The 21903-nt window shown below is 40.5% G+C and overlaps 2 protein-coding genes across 4 annotated transcripts in view; both read right to left on the reverse strand.

Annotated features, from left to right (window-relative positions):
• OPN3 (opsin 3) overlaps nt 1-20884 on the reverse strand; it is a 40253-nt gene extending 19369 nt beyond the window's left edge. The window contains exons 1-2 of one of the 3 annotated variants that reach the window (XM_075995511.1): nt 20338-20883; nt 16011-16077 (exon numbers count right to left, since the gene is read on the reverse strand). In XM_075995511.1, coding sequence (XP_075851626.1) covers nt 16011-16077; nt 20338-20714 — 444 coding nt within the window. In that variant the 5' untranslated portion in view covers nt 20715-20883. Of the gene's footprint in view, nt 1-16010; nt 16078-16248; nt 16386-20337 lie in introns of those variants that run through there. The other 2 variants (XM_075995510.1, XM_012751274.3) reach the window with 2 other exon arrangements.
• Nucleotides 9486-16050, reverse strand: CHML (CHM like Rab escort protein). The gene has a single exon (XM_012751270.3). The coding sequence runs from the start codon at nt 16048-16050 to the stop codon at nt 14083-14085; it is 1968 nt and encodes a 655-aa protein (XP_012606724.2). The 3' UTR covers nt 9486-14082.
• Nucleotides 20885-21903: the final 1019 nt, after the last annotated feature.

The raw sequence follows: 21903 nt of genomic DNA on the forward strand, positions 1-21903 counted from the left end.
ACAGACTGCCCTGCTGTTTCTGCTGTGCTCGCTCATGCCACCCTTCATGGGTATTTCACATGCACTGAACAGGGAGCGCATTTTTTCCATTAAATCTGGTGACTTTTTTTTATAGGGGTGGCCCCTGCCAAATACTTGTTGATACAGCTGGCGAAACATACAGACTTTGTCCGCTCTGGATATCTGCTCCTCCTGGATGACCTTGGTAACTGTACAGTAGCTTAGAAATCATTCCAGGCTCATCTCCCCTGTTCTCTTTGATTCTTTTAATATCCTCTCCCCTTGGACTCTGACTACTCTCCCTTTAAGCTTGTCTTCTTTCCTGCCTATAACCCCATTTGCACAGATATCTCTGCTTTAGACTGTTTGACTTACCTCTGATCTGACACACTTTTAGGCTTTTTTACCTTCCCCTAATAATTGCTTAATTCCATATACCATAACCAAGGCAAAGGGGTGCCCTATCTTGGAATAAAGCCTCATCAGAATTTATTCCGTACTTTATATCTCAGCTTGTCAGAAAAGGATATTCAACAAGATGGTTAACAACAGGGGAAGGAATGGGTAATTGTTACACTAAGAGACCTGGGAAGCATCCATTGTGACTAGAGTCTACAGGTCAAGTGGGAAAGAACAGTTTGAACATAAAGCAACTTCTCTGTGGTATTATTTATGGTTTGGAAGAACCACAGACATAAGTACAGTGGGGATAAAAGCTGGCAAACAGTCAGATGGAAACACTTGTCAGGAAATAAGGTTTCTAAATTCTAATCCTAATTCAACTGCACTCATGGAGTAAGTACCTTAGGCAAAATGGAAAGCACACACTTTCCTTGGTTTCAACACTTAATCAAAATTATTTCTTGAACACATTAATCTAGATTTTGTGATAATCCACCACTGTGTGCTCAAGAAAATGCTCTCCTACCAGGGCCTTGACTCTGATGCACTTTAGGAACACATCTGAAGAGAAGAAATTTTCCATTTCTTCTCTCCCGTCTCATATTTGCATTTATAACTTTTATAACTTTTCTTTTGAAATTTTTCTAAACTCATCTCTATGTCTCATGCCATTCCCTCTATTCTAGTGCAGACTCATATTCCATAAACGATGGCAGTCACTTACTCCTACCTTATTTTTCTCTTTGTGTGGGACTTGTCATCTTCTTGTGCACCGAACACCAGATTGATCATAGACTGGACTCAGTTTATGTGCCATCCCCTTGACCCAGCTCACAAGTCCCCTCCCCCAACTGTGGGTCTTGACCATTTGCCTCGCTTCCCAGCAATGGTGGTTCTGAGACTATAGTTACAAAGTTCCAGCTGCTGCCACCATAACCACCACCACGGGCCTACATACAGGACCAAGCTGCACCTGCACCCCTGCGGAGTGGACTCATGGAGGCTCTGGCTTCCCCAGCAGCTGTCTGGACCCGGCTGCCCCAACTGAGAAGCAAAGGGATATAACACCTCATGGAGCAGTCTTGGACCAAGTGTGAACTTGGGTGTAGTATAATAGACACATGAACACTTATTGTATCATCCTTTGCACTTTTCTGTACTTAAAAACTGTTAAAATTTTTTATAAAATAAAATTAATTGAGGATATGGAGGTAGCAAGTGGTAGACAGTTAGAAGATTGGCTCTTTGCAGAAAGAATAGAGGGAGGCAGTCATAAGTCGAGGGACAGTTGGAGATGGTGGCGAGGCTGTCATATGATAGAAAAGACCCAGGAAGGAGAAAGAAGACTGTGAGTGGCAGACACAATAGCCCAAGAATTCTTGTATTCCCTACACATCTGAGAGTTAAATTTTGTAGCCTCACTATGGGCAAGTGATGACGAGGCAAAGGGTTTTATAGAATGGGGAGTGATGCTTTGGAAGCACCAGTGATACTCAACGTGTCACCTGCTACCTGGGCCTGGGGTACATGGGATGGCATGGAAAAGACAGCTGAGAGAGCTGGGAAATCAAGATCCTTGCAAGAAGCCAGGGTTAAGTTAAAGTAAGGAAGTAGAGAAAATGCTCAGAGGTGATGAAGATATAGGGGAGTTTACTGCTCATAAAGGGAGGGTCCAGAGGGGAGACCGTGGGAGCTCAGAATTGGACCAGATCAAGAAATATACTGGGTCGTAAAGAGATGTGAGTCCAGTCATGGCCAACTGGAGAAGTTTTCCCTCTGCCAACCACTAACATTAGCAGGGATGTGAGACACGATGGGGTTAATTCTGATCATCTTTTGGGGAGCAGCAGGGTAAAGAATGTTTCCAGAGTCGCATCCTGAATGATATGCTTTGGTGGTGTGCTGATTTCTGGTATGTGTGCTCTCTCAAATTTCACACTACGGACTTTTAAATTTCTTCCATTCGTCACTCTTCTAACACTGCTGTGAGGAGAGACAGCAATATAACATAGCAAGCAAACACACTGGGTTCACGTTCCATATCCCCCACTTTCTGTGTGACCTTGAACAAATTGACCTGTCTGTGCTTTAATTTCCTCAACTGTAAAATGGGCTAATAATAATATCTAACTACCTCACAAAGTTGGTATGAAGATTAAGAGTTAATTAATATGCATAAAGCTCTTACCACAGTACCTGATGTATGGTATATGCTTAATAAGTGCTAGCTATGACATTATAACCAATGTAGCTGTATATTTACAGACATCCATGATTATCTCCTTAAGAGAAATTCTTGGCAATACAATTGTTAGGTGAGAAGATGTACAAAATGTTAATGTTTTCAATACGACTTGCCAAAATACCCACCAGAAGAAAAATCAAATCCTACTACCATCTCATATCATCATATACTTGTTTGATTCCCTCTTATTTAGGCTGCAATGCATGATGATCCACTGTCCATCCAGCAATTGATTAAAATTGCCCTCTGTATACCCACTGACCCAGAATGAAGGAGTGGTGCCTGGAGACCTGCATTTTAAAGTCCCATTGGATTCATACGCACTCTTTGGTTTAAAACTATTGCTCTAGAATTTCATCAATTGATGAATCAATTGCCTAAACACTGGTTTACCCAACCTCTTTGCAGTATCAACACTGGACCATGCTCTTGTCAAAATCCTCTTGGCTTCTACCACACTTTTCTCTCCTGCATCACCTGCTATTTCTATGTCATATTTTTTTGTCTTTTAAGGAAAATACAAGTGGGTAATCTTACGTAACTGGGAAATCCAGAGAGGCACTGGCTTCAGGGACAGGGCCCAGCAAAAACATAACGTGAGCCTCATAATCTAGGGGCCTGAAGTAATGCCATAAGGGCTTTGTCTCTTTCCTCCTGTCACTAGCTTTGTTCCTCTCTATTGGGCCCAAGTCTCAGACAGACTATTTGGTAATCAAGGTGCTAGCAAGTTTCTGACTCAAATCCTTAAGTCCAGGAGAAAAAAAAGGGAGTATATACCTAGAAATCTTAGAAAAGGAATCTTTCTAGCCTAGGACTAATCCAGGGGAAGGAGTTACTATCTCAAACCGGACAGGACATCATGTTTGCCTTCCCAGCAAGTCCATATCTACCAGCTCTTTCTCAGTTTCCTCCTGATTTCTCTTCCCTTCTTGCAGCACTCACATCCCATCAATTACTGAGTCATGCTAATTGAATCTCCTCAATAGTTCTCAAATCTGTCCTTTGCAGCTCTCGCTACTATTGCCCTAATTCAGACCCTCACCAACCATCTCTTGCCAAACTATCTTAACAGCCTTCTGTCTGGTCTCCCTTCTCCATTCTTGGCTCTCTTGAATTCATCCTACATACAGCAGGTGTACGTACACACACACACACATACACACACACACACACACACACACAGACATATCCAAATGCAATCTGTTTCCTTATATATAATAATAACATTAAAGGCTTTTCCACTAGGATAAAGTCAAAAATCCTTGGCATGGCATATGAAGCCCTCCAAGACCTTTCATGCCCATAACCTCCTGATCGCCTTGTATGACCAAAAGCAAAATGCATTTGCTTTTCCTCGAAATCTGTTCCCAGTCTCGGTTAAATGTATTATTAAATACATGCATTCAGAAACCAAAGCTGAAATTTTTAGTCGTGTTCAATTCCTTTCCCTCTCTATCTTAATTGCAACACAGATATTCTCCAGGCCCTGTATCTGCAAATTGTTCTCTGCCTCTTCCACTCCCGTCACCCTGCCTTGTCCCGGCTTCATCACATCCTCCGTCTGGTTACCGCTTCCAGTCTGTGCACCTTCTTCCCAGCCTCCTCCACGCCGCCGCCACGCTAACCTTTAAACATTAAGTCTTATCTAGGAAAACCTTCCACAGTCCCTCATTATCCACAGAAGACAAGCCCCAGCCTGAGTTAGCAAGCCACTCGGGGCCACTGACACTTTGGGTTCTATCCCCAGCCCTCTCCTCGCCAGTTCAGGCACTCCACACCCAAGCCACGCAGAGGGCGTCCTCCCTGCCCCCAAGCCTTTGTGCCACACGGGATGTCACTCCTCATGTCAGCCTGTGGAAATCCTTCTCACCTTCAGGGCCCAGCACAAACACCTTTTCTTTTGTGAAGCACTCCCAGACTTCCCTAATCAGATCTAAAAATCTCTGTGCATCCATTAACGCTTATCTGTACCTACATCACAGAAATTACCGCAGCCTGATGAACGCAGTGGCTTCTCGTGCATCAGTGTCAGCCCCAGTAGACTGAGGGTTCCACTGCTTTCCAACTCTGTGACTTCGAGAAAGTTACTGAGCCTTGTTTCTTATCTACACATGGGAATGTTAATACCTACCTCACGGGGTTGTTTTAAAAATTGAGATAAAATGTGCGAAGAAGTCAGAACGGTTCCTGGCACCTAAGCAGTTACTTGTGTTCCTGGACTTCATCTGACACCTCCGTGAAGACACCACGTCACATTTCAGTCAAAGCATGTGAGCCACGGAGGCAAACTGCCTGGGTTTGAGGCCCGCTTCTACCACTTACCAACGGTGTGATCTTGGTCAAGTTCTTTGTCTTCGCAGTGTCTGTTTCCCCATCTGCAAAATGGGGATAATAACAGTACCTACCCAATCGGTTGTTTCCAGTATTAAATAAAACAAATGTAGCAAGCACACAGAACAGTACGTGGCGTTCAGGAAGTGCTGAGTGTTAGTTACAACTATCATCTCTGTTTTCCCAGAGTCTAGCACAGAAACTGGGACACAGCCCATCTCAATCAATACGGAATTGTATTGACTCCTGTGCTCCACTTTGCAGTGTAATCTAGTTAAGGTTCTTATCTGCATCAACACTGACTCATTCCGTTACAATTAGGTTAACTGTTTTCTACACTTAACATGCATCTGCAGAATGCCAAGCTGCTGCACTGTCTCACTGCTTGGTGAACCACCAGTAAGTGCCTATGTGAGTACAATCCTATTATGGATGGCTTATTTAGTCCTGCACTGGCTCCTCTGAAACTCATAGGATATTGTTATATACATGTAATTTGATTAATTTGCCAATAGTCTTGTCAAGTGCCCAGCATCCCTTCAAAAACAAGTATGCTAAAATATTGTTACATTGATTTTGAGATAGTTGTTTACAGTGTCTAGAAATATATCCTCTCATATCGATAATTGCTCTGCAGAGGAATCACATTTCTGGATGAAATGAATGCATTAAAAAAAAACCCACAAAAATTGTAATCTATACCTGACAATTGAGGCAGGATGAGAAATATTGCCTAATTCTCTGACTTTTTGTTTTGGGGTTTAAGTTGCCATACACCTCCAGAAGGAAGGCACAGTGGATTGGCAAGGAAAGGGAGAAGGGAGTGGGCGGTAGATATGGGAGCAGCAAAGGCAGTAGTTCCTATCCACAACGACGATGCTGCTGAGGAAGCACTTACAGAGTCAGAAACCCTGAGGAAAAGAGGTAGGAGTGGGGAACATAAAAGGAAAATAAATTCCTTATGAATATTCAAACCTTCACTTACTCTGATGCAGTTTCTCAGCCTTGGCACTATTGACATTTGGGGCTGGATAATTCTTTGTAATGAGGGGGCTGTCTTGTGCATTATAGGATGTTGAGCAGCACCCCTGCCCTGTGTCCGCTAGATGCCAGTCGCACGCCCTTTCCAGTTGTGACAACCGAAATGTCCCCAGGCATTGCTAAATGTCCCCTGAAGGGCAAAACAACCTGGTTTTAGAACCGTTGCTCTAATGGGAGAAAAATCAGTAAAATTATTGGATGGAACATCTTATAGATTGATTAGGTTAAATATGCACTCTTTTTAAGTCGCTTTTATTGATTCACATAGGCTTATCAGCTCTAAGAAATAACGGTGATATAGCACATCTTATATTTTCCTGGTTAGAGCTGGAACCCATACTACTAAGTGAAGTATCCCAAGAATGGAAAAACAAGCACCAGATATATTCTCCAGCAAACTGGTATTAACTGAGTAGCACCTAAGTGGACACACAGGTGCTACAGTAATAGGGTAATGGGGAGGTGGGAGGGGGGAGGGGGGCGGGTATATACATGCATAATGAGTGAGATGTGCACCATCTGGGGGATGGTCATGATGGAGACTCAGACTTTTGGGGGGAGGGGGGGAAATGGGCATTTATTGAAACCTTGACATCTGTACCCCCATAGTATGCCAAAATAAAAAAAAAAATAAATAAAATAAAATAAAATAACTAAAAGAGAAAAAAAAACAAAAAAAAAAAACAAATTCCCTGTACTAATATTATAAGCCAGGACTGTGATACATTTTCCCAGAGATGGGCCCCAGTGGTGCTCCTTACTCATGCTGGAATCTCGAAGGGGCTGAGGAAGGTTAACAGTGATGTGGAAGAAAAGAGACACTGGAAACTACTAGTTGGTCTTTCAATTAGCAAATCTTTTTTTGCATGCCTGTGATATGCAAGAAACTGTAGGGAATGCAGAAGTACAGGACACAGTCTCTTAAGGAGATTACAATCTAATGACAAATTATTTCCGGTGCAGTTCTCATCATTTGCCTGTTTTTTAATAAGCATTTATGTTTCAGTAGCAGGGGGCATTGTAAATAATGCTATGCAGTCATAAAATAAGACCAGAGGACATAGAGCTCATTTTTCTACAGTACTTCACTTAAATCATTTTAGGAAGTTAACGATTGTATTATTAGTGGCCTCAAAACAAGATTCCTGGCTTCCTCAGACAGTACATTTCTCCAAAACGTCTTCATTATTAATGGGTGATAAAAATATTGAAATTGTTACAAAACTTTATAAACTTACAAATATAATAAAACATATGATGTGAAAATACTTCCCCCATACTGGATTAGTGAGATTCCTGTTCTTATTTTTAAATATAAGAGATGAATAAATAAAGGAAGAAGTAAAAACCTCAAACAAACAAAATGAAGGGCTTTAATGATATGATACATAATAAAAAAAAAACTGGCATAAAACCCACTGCACCAGCATTCCCAAGGATTTTTATTTCTTTAAAACTATAAAATGCTCAAAGATGTTACCTCCTTTCCTGACCGAACTACAAATAGGTATTCATCTTCCTGCTACACTTTGTCAATCCTGCACCTCCGAATCCAAAGTCATTCTCATGTGTATGGTTTTATTAACATTAAACAGTTGTTTGCAGAGTGTATTAGGGTTAAATACATATTTTTAGCAACAAGCAAAGGTCAAAATCATAGGACAAAAGCAGGAACTAATAAAGAAATAAAGCTCCTGTCGTAAATATGAGGATAGTTTGTTTTGATTTTAGGAGTGAGCTTAAATAATCAACTCTCTTCTCCTTTTTCAAACCCACCTTAATTACTAAAGTTTTAATTTATAGGATTATTTTGTTATTTGCTGAAAAGTAAATGTACTCTAAAATTTTAGAAGCCACCACTTTTTAAATAGTGATTTATGTGTCATACACTACACGCAGTACATCACTCTCTTGAAAGGGAGGAAAAGCAGAACAGTAGCATTTCAATTCTTATTAATGGATCTAAATACTTACTAGGAGCGAGTTCAGACAAGTCACTTAATTCCTTCAGGTCTTATCTACAAAATAGGCACAAATACCTGCCCTTTCTTACCGTACATAATTTTCCTGAGGATCACATATGAAAATGTAGTTGTCAAGAGAAAAGCATTCCTACAAATGCCGTAGAACTGCCATCATAATATTCAAGTTATAGTCAAATTCTTTCAGTTGAATCATTCAGCTTCCGTACTGTTGTTCATGCCTTATAGAAAGCTGGAGGTACTGCATCCCCTGCCGTTGACAATGTGAATACATTCGGATGTTGGTTCAAAAAAAAAAAAGAGAGAACTATACTGGAAACAATCCCTCTTTACAATGCAGGTAAAAATTAAAAATACTAAAATAAAAATTTAAAAATCTTCAAAGAGGAAGCAGTTACCTCAATGCAATAGGAGCATGACTTCCACTTGATCCACCAAAATGAAGGAAAATAAAGTTAATCCTAATCAGAATTTTTTGGTCTTGAAATTCATCATTTGCTTCCCTCACTTTGATTTCTTTACACTTCCTCCGCCTTAAACCTTCAGTGCCTTGGGCTTCTGGACCTCCTCTCCAGGACTCCCTCTTGGATTCTCCCCCCCCACCCCCAGGCAAGAGAGAAAGCTTCTCATTTTGAGAAACTTAACTGAAAGTTAGCTTAAGTAGATGTCAGAAAGTGTTAAATTATCCAGCTTTTAACCTTGAAGCCACTTGCTTCCACTGTGTAATAAAAAGTTTTGGCACCCTTTAAAAACGAATGTCATACACAAGGCAGAGATTTATCTTTTCTTTTGCTTTTGCATGGAGAAGGGTATGATAGCTGGGGGGAGTGTGATGGGTAGAAAATGTCTTAAGTGCTCATTAAGGTAAAAAGGTACCTTACCTTAAAGTAAATGTTCCAGCAGAATATTTGTCAGGTAGAGAACTTGTCTTATTCATTTTTATATTTCTAATCCCCAGAATAATGACAATTGATAACCTGCAGTAGCTGCTTAACTGTTGTTTGCCAATGAGATCACTTTGATTTGGATCTCTCAGGCTAAGTGGAAGGCAGGCTCAGCCCACAACCTCAGCTTCCTGAGACTTCTGTTCTTAGCACAGGTTTCTCTGCAAAGCCATCTCTGGCCAGGGCTGGATCACATCTGTGAATCCAACTTTCATCTTCCTGGCCTGCAAGGCTCCCAAATGTCATGTGCGTTCTTGGATTTAGGGCCATACTTTAATTAGTATGTAATGTCTTAATGATGATGTCCTGGATGCCTGCTACTATTTCTATTATTATTCTATAATGCTGGGCAAACGATAAAAGATACAAAGTCCAACTTGAGCAAGAATTCCTTCCCACCAAGTTTGTAAAACTTTCTGCCACACATTTTTGGAGATTATCTTTTTTGACTTTAACATCTAGAAATGTATAATTTTAATTTCAAAATAATTTTAGAAGTTTCTAAGAAATCAGTAATTTTATCACCGATTCAGTAAGCCACTTTACAGTTAATCTTTTATTTTTTTATTGCACACATTTTACAGAAAAAAAAAACCCCTAATGTTAAACTGCAATTACATATATGTTGTCTTCTGACTCTTTCCAATGTAGAGACCTAAATTTTTACACAAATATAATCAATTAACATAATTTATGTTCTAATTAACATTTCTGGGTCTCACTGAACCATTTTTACATACAATTTTACACATATCAATATTGTTTAATGGTTATATAACAGTCTATGATAGCAATAACAATACACCAAAATTTACTTATCCATTTCCCAATTGTTGGGCTTTTTTCCCTTAAACTCATATGAATGGAATTGCTAGAAACATCTTTGTACAAATAACTTTTCTTTCCTTTAAATATTTTCCTAGGCATATGCTACTCAAAGTTATCATGTCAAAAGATAATAGGTTATAGAGCTCTTTTTATAGTCTTCTAAATAGTTCTTTTAAAAGAGTACTAAAATACAATGCTATGAGGATGAGGACACAGACAATTTAAAGAATTCTGCTAATATAATAGCATGAATTAAGTCAAAATTGTTTCAATTTGTATTTTTAGTATTAGGAAATTTGAATGTTTCTAATAATTTATTTTTATTTGTATCTGCTTTGTACACTATCCCTTTATAAACCTGTGTAGGAAAGAGTAGAGAGCTTTATGGATACGTATCCACTTTTTAAAAAGTATTAAGCACTTTATCCGTGTACAATACAAATAGCTTTTTAAAAATTCCATCATCTTTTGTCTTTTCTTATTTAACACACATTTTTCATTTTTCTCTTAGTTGTTCCACCTTGTCAATAGCTATGAAGTTCCTTTGTATCACTATTGGCATCATTATTTTATACTTAACATTTTAATTCATCTGGAATAAGTTGCAATACCATAGTAAAGTGGACCTAATATCTTTTTCCATACTGACAATCCAGCTACATTATTAAATAACGGCTGCTTTCCACCAACAGTTATTAAATCTTTTTCTTTCCAATTGGTTTATTAGTTTTAAACTTTCCACTCAGCACCACAGAATATTTAGAAAAGTTGCTTAACAGCATGTTTTAAGGAATTGAAGGGCAAGTCTCCATTTTTTCCTCTAAGTTGAAAAAAACATACATCTATCTTTGTTGGCTTACTTTCCTAAATAATTTATCACAATTATCTCAAATTACATAAAGCATCCAGATGGAATGCTAAATGGAATTGTAGTAAATCTGTTAATACATACTAATGTCACATGTTGGTGCTCCTTTGGCTGTGATTTCATATACGTTATCTAAGTTAATCCTCAAAATTACTCTGTGAAGTATTACTTCTATTCCATTGATGTGAAATGGAAGCTGGGAGTGATTTTCCCAAAACTATATCACTGGGAAGTAGTGAAGCAAGGACTGTAATTCTGGTTTTCAGAGGACTCCCCATTTACTACTTTTCCATTACACCTGGCTGACTCTCCCAGCAGTTTGCTGATTTTTAAAATTTAGTTCCTTAAACCTATTTCTATTTAGGCATCTTTCTTAATTTATCCCAATACAGTTGTGTAACTTTATTAATACCCGAACACTTCAAATTGCAGTTGGTCACTGTTATAATCCAGAGACAAAATTTTTAAAAATTGTATATCCTTATAACTTCCTGAATTAGTCTTTTATTGTTAGTACATTTAAGTGATACTATAGGTCTAGTCATAAAGCCACATTAATGGAAAACGTTTGTGCTTTATCTTCCTCATTTTGTGAATGCCCGTTTCTATTGCAATGACAAGTTTCTTCAACATAAATAAAAATGATGCCAACATTGTTTAGTTTTGCAGAAGACATGTTTCCTGTTTTCCCAATAGGAATAATATTACTTCTTGGTTTTAAATAATTATTCATCAGACTGCAAGAAACCTAGGAAATCATCACCAGAGGTAATTAAATCAAAGATGAAGGATGAATTTTTAAAAAGTTACCTGTAATTAATGTTTTGGATTTTTACTTTTGTTCTGTTGATGTTTAATGGTTGTTCTGTTGAATACCAGCCTCATAATCTTCAGTGACAGTAATCATTTTTATTTGTTGCTGTACTGTTTGCCAATATTTTGTTTTGCATTTTGCTCTGTGGGGACCCTTTTTAAAATGTTTGGTTTTTAGTACTGAGGCAATATTTGCCTCAAAATGCAATTAGAAGCATATTGTCTTTCATGATACATAGATATTACTTATTCTTTAAACATTTAAAAAAGTTCACCAATAAGCCCATTAGGGTCAAATTCCAACTTGTAAAAAAAATTATACAAGGTTACAATATCCCTAAATTTTTAAGTGCTTTTTATTGGTTGTAATCATTTCCCATTTTGCATTTAAGAAAATAATATTTTCATTTTCTTGGTTTTTAAACCAACACTTATTTTGGGCCAGCCTGTCACTTTTTTCCCTATTTCCACTACATGAAGCTAAACCACCGTTAGCTTCTTTCCTCAATGACTTATAAATATTGGTGATACTGGGAAACCTTTCAGTAGATCTAGATTACCATCAACACTATTTTATTTATCATCTTAATTTCTTTTCATTTTAACATTTTATAGGTCTATTTCAGGCATTTCAGTTGTTTTGACAGAGTTAAACTAGGATCCTCCCACTTTACTATATTCAGAAAAGTCAATATTAATACCAATATACAACTTTTCTACTTTAAGCTGTCAATTACCTAAATCTGTCTTTTCTTTTTTTTCACTTTTAGAAGAGCAACAAAGACTACATTCAGAACATAGTTTGGCCTAGAAACATTTGTTTTTTTGTAATTCAATCTTCAGATCAACAGATGTTAATGAAGAGCATTATTTTGTTAAAACTCAGCCAAATTCTGCTTCAATGAGATCCATGCTCTAAAATATGTTTTTAATTAATTTTAATATTCACATTTCTCCAATTTGTTATCAAGCTGCAAGACCACTGTCTGCTCTTCTTCCCCAGCACTGCTAGACTGATTTTCACGGGCACTTTTCCCTTCTCCGACAGCGTCTATACTCTTCTAACAGTGAACATAAGAGGAAATATCAAGGGTTTTAGAATCATGAAAGCCTGGGTTCTAATGTTGGCTCTTCCACACAACAGACTCTGAGCAGATTATTAATAATTCTCTATTCCTTTTAGAAAGTGTGTATCTGTCTCACAAGATTGTTGAGAAACTGTAAAAAGAAAGCACAACATTAAGTGCACATAATAAATACTGTGTTACCGGGCAAAAGCCGTCATGAAGGGCTTCGTCATTCTCTGTCTGAAAATGGAAACAGAACTACAGGAAGAGGAAGTTCAGCTCTTCTGATGGCTCCACAGGTTTTCACCAGTGGAGTACAACCAGTTTTATGACTGCTGATGGTTCTGGGAGAAAAAATTTTTTACCTTCTAGATTAAAGAGCCAAGAGGTTCAGAAGTATTTGTTCTGGAGCAGGCTGGGTTTCAATAAAAACGATAGACAGCCAACAGGTGGAAGTGATTATGAAGGCTGTTACCTCAGTAGTTGTGGGCTGGGACACAACCAAAGGGACATAGTAAACCCCACTTTGATTCACTCCTATCAGTTGTAGTTAATGTCACTAACTACAGTGGTAGAGCCAACATATGTTTCGTCCTGAGAGACCTGGATAATCTATTCAGAAAGGGTTTTAAAACCATCTGTAATTCCAGGTTAAAAATTCCTCACTCAGTTTCTCCTTAGGAATTTCACAACAGTCATTCTGAAGTATCTTTGCCTGGGGCACTTTATTTTTCCTTTTGGCCTGAGTTACTTGTTGGAAGTTCTTTCCTTTTAGGTGAAGTATTAACAGAAAATAAATCTTACCCCTTAGACTTTCTTTGGCACAAAACTGCCCCAAATGAGATTTTTAACTACTAACTGAACTCCAACTCTTGTGGTAAAGTGCAAGATGGTGGAGGTGTCATTGCGTCATCGGTTACAAGGGTCATGTAGGTGAGTTAAACTGCGAAATGTATTATAAACATCAACTTTCACAAAGAATAAAGGATCGTGCAAAGCTAGTCTTTTAACAATCTTTTAATCTATAAATGTATTTTATTATATTGGCACTTGTATTAGTTGCTATTCCTACCACCATGACTACATGTTTATATTGTATACAGAAGACACACATAACTTACTATTTGTGTGTATTTCACTATTCAGAGGTGGTAGCAATTCTAATAGTTGAAAAAGTAATTCCTTAGATATTAATTATTCTGTAGACAATAATAAAATCTGAAGATAGTTAGCAGATACAGTATTATCTTCCTTTAAGCAAAGTTGCTAATATGGAACCCTCACATATATACCCAATACTAAAATAAAGCTAATTCTGTTTTAAGATTCTGGATCATGGAGTCCATTCTGAAACAAAGCGTCCAATAATCAATGAATCAGCTAACCGACAGGTTAACAAAGACATCCAATGCTGAATGGCTCAAAGAGAGTTAAAGACAACATCTGCATAGAATTCATCATACAACCACTTCTAATTAGTCATACGGGATACTGTCCTTTAAATGAGAATATTCAGATGCCAGGATGAAGGCCCAAAGTAGCATTTCCAGTTTGTTTTTTTCTAATTTTGAAGGTGCTTCTCTGGGCTTTCTTGGTTTTTGCTTTCCTCGGAGGATTCTAGCTTGGCCATTATTAGATTATTGGTTCCAGGAGTGTCTGATTGCTTATCATCACCTTCAAAGATAATGTCCTCTGGATTTGGAGGTGGGGGGCAGAACTCTTCGTTTGGAAAGATCTCCCGGAAAAGTGTTTCGGCTTGCTTAACTGCATGCTCGTTTCCCAGGCCACCATCAGGCCCAGAGCAGACATAAACATTGGAAGGTAAACCGTCATATGAGCTTCGGCTGATTCCTGAGGAATCTCTCATATTAAAATAAAGAGCCCACAAGACTCTTGGTTTTGTAAGTTCTTCCTTGTCTATTTCTGCTTCAGCATAGGGTGTGAATAATTTCTTCACCACTGATTCTAAGTCTTCTCTTGCTGTTTTAGAAGAGGAACATGTCAGATGTACCAGGTAAGTGTCTTTCATGCATGTCATGGTTGAAGAACATAATTCTGTGACCCGAACGGCACAAGTTCCTGGTTCTGCTGGAGGCACTATCAAAATGGAAATCTGCTGATCTGAATCTGTTTTTAGCACAGACTGATCTGTAATGAGCACTGCCCTAGAGATCTGCTTATATTGCACATTTGAGCAGGTGTCCTCAGAAAGGTAACTATCCTCTACAATAAAATATTTAGCATTTATTCTTTGACCAAAGTGATCTATGATTGCTTTACATCTTCCAGATTCTTTGTCAACTACAAAACATTGTACTTTATGGCGAAGACAATAAATTCCACCAAAAACTGCACACATCCTGCAGAAACACTGGGGAATTTCTCCTTGGCCATATAAAGGAAATAAAAAGGGAGTGTTACCAAACCGTCCAAGACACTGAAGGAAGTTTTTTGTTGCTTTAAGGCCATCAACTGTAGTGCAAGATGATTCTGATGTCATTGCAATTGAGTGCAGTACAAAATGCTGGAGGTTAGGAGTTAATTTTTTAGTTTTTAAGTACTCTGAAAATGAACATTGCTTGAAAGCTTCATATTCATCAGGATGGTGTTCATAGTCTAAACAAAATGTGAGAAATTTCATTAGCATCCTCTTTTCTACCATTGTGAGTTCCTTGCTATTAAAGACGTCTGCTCTGGAACAAGGCACCTGTTCTACCTTTCCTTCCCGAAATGCAAGAATCCTAGTGACATTTTTAAATTCTGCATAACGACTAACATTTGACTTGATTAAAAGATCAATTAGCAATCCTTGAGAATATAGCAGCTTTGATACCAAATCAATGTTAAACCTCCGGCCTTCTTTAACTATTTGAGAGTAAGTAATCCTATTTTTCTTTGGCTGATCAGTGTTATCTTCTACTATAGGTTTGTTTTCATCTTTATCTTCCTCTGAAATAGTATGTATACAACTTTTAGCTCCGCAGTCCTTTCCTTCCTCCAGCGATTCCTCTACATCAGTTACTTCTAGTGCAATCTCTTCATCACTTTTCTGAGGGTGCTTGGCAGGCATTTCGAGGCCAGTAAAATATGATGAGTGCTTTTCTTCAGGTAAGGATGCAGAATCCAGAAATTCAGTGAAGGTACTAGATGCCACTGAGGAAGGACTTTTCTGCAGAGCACCAATCTCTTTAACATTGTCCTCCACATCCTGACTGGCATAACAAAAAACTTCTGTGTGTTGAATGGTTTCATCCTTCTTGCGAAGAGGGATGGCTTCTTCTGTTTCGTGGATCAGTTCTTGCCACGCAGCAGTACTTTCTTCCCCAACATCACTGTTTTGCTGATACTCCTTCAACCAGGATAGCAATCCTGAAAAGCTGAAACTAGCCCAGTTTCCTCCATAGTAACTTCTTGAGTCAATATGCAGAACCCTCTGACCACTTCTTGAACATGCAGCTGCAAGGATGGATTCAGGCAAACCTGTCCCTATTATAACCACATCAAACTCTGTGGGTAGACTGTCCGCCATCCTACGACGTAAAGCGTCTGGTGACGACTGCCGATGAAGGAAATGCGTATGAGTCTAAGCTGAGGACTCAGCTGAGGTATGATTATGGTGTAATAGAATTTCTCCTTGTGATCTTCCAGTTCGTCCCAGAAACACTGAGGTTGCAGGTCCTAGCTGCTTAACTGTGACCCTTTTAAAATATTTTTTCCTTATAAGTCAGTGGCATAAAAACATGAGAAAGTACATCTAATCACATCTGAGAATACTAAAACGGATGTGTGGTTTCATTTCTGCATTTCATCTTAGCAGTAAATGTCAAAATGCATCATATATGCATTTGTGACTGGAACTCTTCTCTGAAAGAAGAAAATTCAAGAAAGAATACAACTGTAAACAATATAAAAGTAATTTCATTCAACAGCAATTACAATCCACTGGATCCCAATTTGTTATCTGGATATAAACCTCTACTAAAACAAATCATTAAATGCTTTCTCACATATTTTCTAATTTCTTGAAAATGAATAATAGAGATATAATCCCCCCAAAAAAATCAAGGAATACAGTAATAAAGGATTGACAAAATGATGCCCCACAAAAATAAAAATTAACATAATACCATTCTCTAACTTTTTAAGTAAATTGATATTTGAATAAAACTATATACACCTGTAAGCTTAGACTAAAAGAAATGTGTTGCTCCGCTGTGTTTATGGAAACAGACTATATACTATGTGCATACTGCCATGATTAGAAATATCCCTGCAGCCAATACAGTCTTTCGGTGATTCCAGAACAGCCAAATAGAAGAACTTTCCACGCCCCAACCACACTTCAGACCTCATGGTAGCAACATGAGACTATTTCTACTGAGTTAACCAGTCAGATTATTACAAAAGGATTAATTCAGTAAAACAACTAGCATTTAAAAATATTTAGGTACATAAAAGAATAGGCCCACCGAGGAGAAAAATCTAATTATAAAAAATCTTTATATGAATGTACTTTATAAGTACATTGTGTATTTTATCATACGTATAGAGTGTTTTACAAGAATAAGTTAAAAAGGAAAATTCTTGGTTTCATGTTAACATATCTTAACATAAAAAACATCTAACATTTGAATAGGATAATGTTTGCATTTTGCCAGACCGTATCTGCAACCTCGAGTCTCTGTATCCCAAGAAAAAGGTCTGTTTAAACATCCTCTGCCAAGACAAACACGCTGTTTGTTGTTATTATTTCAGCACAATGCTGGTTATATTCCATATGCAGAACATCTGTGTGATGCCAGATGTAGCTAGAGGTGGCACAGCCAAGGGGCTGAAGGGCATACTCACCTGGAAGTCTTTAGGCCAAAGTACTGCACATACGATATAGCTAAACTTTCTATCTTTCATCATTGCATAGGAAAAGTAAGAGTTCTTTGGGTTCTGATTTTCACTACTGTTAAGTCTACTGAAATCTAATCAGTACAAACTGGACCTGATTAGGCCAAGATGACTAATTATCTTGGATATCTGTAAAACAAGCCATTCAGTTGGAACTTAGATTAAATTGTGCAGGTCACTGACCTGATTGCCATTCATAAACTGAAATGGCAATCCTAATAGTCCTATACAGTCAAAGCCTCTGCCTCAAGAATATCAGGGATTCCACTCATTTTCAGTATTCCCTGAGAAGCCAGGAACTGAAGACAGAATGAATCAGTTGCCTGGCCTACTCACGTATAAATATAAGTATGTCTGAATTACTTATTCTGCCTTCTTCCAGCAGGGTGTGAAGAGGGAGACAGAACCTATGATGGTATTTGGAGAGGTATAACCATAGTGCACACTTATTTTTGGCATAGAGGGGGATAGAGTTAAGGGTGGAAATAAGAGCTGAGGACACAGGCTCCAAGTGCTAAGCTCAGGCACACTCTCATCTACAGATAACAAAGGGGTCATCAGAATACAAAGCAAGTAGCATAACCTTAAAGAACATTAAGTTTAAATACTCAATAACAGAGATGAGAAAATTGATGGCTGGAAAGATTACACAACTTGGGGAAGCCACACAATGCATTAGCCACAAGATCAAGAGCAGGACCTACTCTCGTGCCATCAGGCCAATGGTCTTTCCACTAGATAGAGCAGCCTCCCCAAAGCCTCAGGAACAAGCAGCTACTTCTAGCATTTTTTAATTTCCTCCCTGTTTAATGCTCCACAATTGGTTATTTGCTTGATCATTGCTCCATTGCTTCAGAGAATGCGATAACAACAAGGAAGCACTCTCCCTTTTTAACCCTAATCTAGAAGCAGAAACCCTGGAATTTACTCCAGGCAAAGAAATTCTTATCTTCGCTAAGAACTTTTTAAGCTCCATGGTAACACTATTGACTTGTCCTCAAGGTTTGTTAAACAAGTCTCTGAACCTCTTAGCCCACAGTTTCAACCTCTAATTTAAAAACAGGGATAAAGTCATGGTTGAAAGCACTAACTAAATGCCTTGAGATAAAATACTCTGTGAATTTTGAAAATTACTTCTGATAGGGATGGGACAGCAGGAGGGATAGTGAAGGACAGAAAAAAGAAGGAAGAGACTAGGAGACCCAAGAGGGTGGGGTCAGCAGGAAGAGGTGAGGAACAGGATGGGTACTAGTACTTATAAACAACTCAATATATTCTTGTTTTCAAACTCCCAGGCACAGAAATAGAATTTTCTAGCACATAAAAGGCACTTCGTGAAAATAAGAACTTTAATATCTGTGAACAAACACTTGTTGCCCACCCTAGGGAGCATTATTGATGATACTTTAGGCTTGGGCTTGAATCAACTTCTTTAAAGCTTACCCTGCCTAAGAAATTGCCTGCTACGTATTTTTAATTAATATAGAGTGTAATCCCATAGCCATATATATCACGCCCTACATACACTTATAGTTCCCTCCCCAAGTTTCAAATCTTCGTACAAATGACATTTTCAGATCAATGCTTATTGGGGGGTAGGAAGAATATTATAATCATTAGGCAATCAAATAAATGAAATGATTTCTATGACATTTTCTTATTTCCTCCAAAATATCAAAAAGTGAATCATTACAAACATTGTAACATTTGGGTCTGTCATAGCATACTGCTGAATAAGAAAATATTTTTCATAATGTTACAAATATTTGTTCTCCAAAAACTACTGAACTAAAAGCAATAATAAAGTACCAATGGATTTCAGCATTGAAAAAAGGAAATTTAAAACCTAAGACATGCACATCTCTATTTCAAGTCATGGTACAAACGAAATTCCCAGAGCTCACAAAAACATTTATTTCCCAGGCTGAGAAAAAAAAAAATCACATCTTCAGTGATATGCTGGGCTGTTGATCATCCTTCAAAATGTCAAGTCTCATTATAGACTTAAATCTTCCATAATGATTAGGAGTACTGTACAAATAAATCTTCAATGAATATGCAAGTTCTACTTCAATGAAATCTACTGGCCGCACAGCTAATTATTTGTTCACCTGAGACAGGATTCTCTGAGCCATTTGTAATCTCACCTTAGATTTTGGTGTGATCGAATCTATAAGAAAAACATGGTAAAAACAGCTTATAGGGAACAGACCAATTTGCATTCTGAGGACCTGAATGACACCACCTCACTCTCCCTAGAAAGCATTCAAAGGTTCACAACTGCTAATGAGAAAGAAAAAAATAAATGACACCTTGCTATTTTAGGTCTTTACCTCTCATTTTAGGAAACAAATAATAATAGTATATAAATCAAATCTCATCACCCCCCTCTAACTTTCACGAGTTAATCACTTTTTCTTCTTGAATCTCTTGACTCTACAGGCCCTCGTCTCTGTCCCCAAAGTCTACGAGCCACTGTGCCGTGCCCTGCTGAATTACATCAGGAGGTGAAAACAGAGAAATGAGATGGAAGGGGACGAGCTTGCCAGGGGCTTGCGGAGTTAAGGAGGGGCTGGCGTCTAAGGGGACCTGGGGATGAAGACGGGCTGGGGTTCGGGGTCAGGCTGGGGAGGGATGAAGGAGCACAGGACCCGAGCCGCGGCCGGCGTGGGGTGAAGGAGGTGAAGGAAGTGAGAAGGCATGCCACGCAGCTGGGTCGAGGAGGGTGAGGGGGCCGGGGTGAGCCGAGGCCGGGCCGGAGGGAGGTGGCGGGACAGCGGGGAGCGGAGGCCGAGCGGGCAGCGGAGGCCGAGCGGAGGCCGGGCGGCTGGGCGGCAGGCGGACGCGCGAGGGGCGGCAAGGCGGGGAGTGGGAAGTTTGCCGAGGAGGGGAGGACGCTTTCTCCTCCCAGCCCAACTCACCGAAAAGGCTGCTGCTAAACCCGTCCCACACGCAGCCCACGGTGTCCCACACCCAGCCGTTCCTCAGGCAGGACACGAAGGTAAACGTGACCCCGAAGAGGGACACCAGCAGGTCGCTGAGGCTGATGTTGACCAGGAGGAGGTGGGTGGGGGTGCGGAGCCGCGGGAACTTGTAGTAGAGGACGAGCACCAGCAGGTTGTTGCCGACGCCCAGCAGCCCGATGGAGCCGAGCAGCAGCGCCAGGCGCTCGTAGGTGCCCGGGCTGAACAGCGGCGCCGGGCTCAGCGTCCCCGCCGGCGCCGGCCCCTCAGCGCCCGCGGCCCCGCCGCCCTCCCAGAACCCCTGGCCGCCGCTGCGGTTCCCCGAGTACATGGCCCGGCGCCGGCGCGCTCGGCGGGCGGACGCGCTCAGCGTGCGGCGCAGCTCGCGGCGCGCTCCGCACTGGGTGGGGCTCCGGCCCCGCGGCCCGCTCTGGCCATTGTGCACGCCGGGGCCCGCGCCGCCGCGCGCCCGCCCGCCGGCTCCGCCCCTTCCGCCTCGCGCGCCGCGCAGCCCGCCCTCCCCGCGGGCGTGTCCCCGCCGCAGCCCCGCCCCCAGCGCCCCCCGTAGCCACGCCCCCACCGCGGGCGCGCGCCCGTGCCTTCGCTTCCTTGTCCCTGCCCTCCGGACCCCTCCGCGGGCCGCCGTGGGCGCGCGCTCGGGACGCAAGTCGAGAGCAATGGCTCCTCACACTCCGTTTACCCTCGCCCAGCTTGAAAGCAGCGAGCCTTCACCCATTCACTCACTGTGACTCATGCATTCGTTCATTCATAAATATTTCCGCGCGCCTGCGCCGGCCACACGCTGAGGAGAGATTTGGGTGGATGAAGGTCTCCACCCTAGGCCGCCCCTCCTCCCTGTAAGCTGTAACAACCCACCACCAGCCTACAGAGCCTTCCCTGCCTCATATACTTAATGGAACCAGAAGAAAACAAAACACTGAAAAGCTGGGGGTAGTCTTGCAAACAGGAAAACTGAGGAAGAGAAGTGCTAAACTGATAGCCCTACCTACCTAACTACCTGAGAGCTGGGGGACACGTCCAAGGGCTGACAAAAGAGGGTGCCACCCTCAGAGAGTGTGGGATAAGGAAGGAAATGGTATTGAGTGGGACTGAGGCTAAGACCCAGCTTGGGCCCCAAGGCCTGCCCATGTCATCCTTCCTGCCCTGCTCTAAAGTATTGGCAGATCTGTCCTCTTAACCGAGGCCTGCTGAGGTCCTTCACTGGCCGTGATTGCTTAGGCTGTGCCCCCAAAGCTTCAACCTAAATCTAGCAGGTATAGAAAGGTAAGTGCTATATTTAGAACAGCACACGTTTTCCACTGGGCCTTTTCCCCGGTAGCGAAGAAAATATAGTACAAGTCAAATATAGGTTGTGGACGTCATCACACTCTGCAAGGACTGATTCTGCCCCTGTCTGAGCACAGTCCCTGGCAAGGCCCCAACAGGAGGATAGCAGTCCTGAGCCACACCTGCAGGCTGTCCCGGGCACTGGTGACCAGCACAGGGTTTGTGGAAGCTGA

The sequence above is a fragment of the Microcebus murinus genome, chromosome 19 (assembly GCF_040939455.1).
Source record: "Microcebus murinus isolate Inina chromosome 19, M.murinus_Inina_mat1.0, whole genome shotgun sequence".
Classification (NCBI taxonomy): Eukaryota; Metazoa; Chordata; class Mammalia; order Primates; family Cheirogaleidae; genus Microcebus; species Microcebus murinus.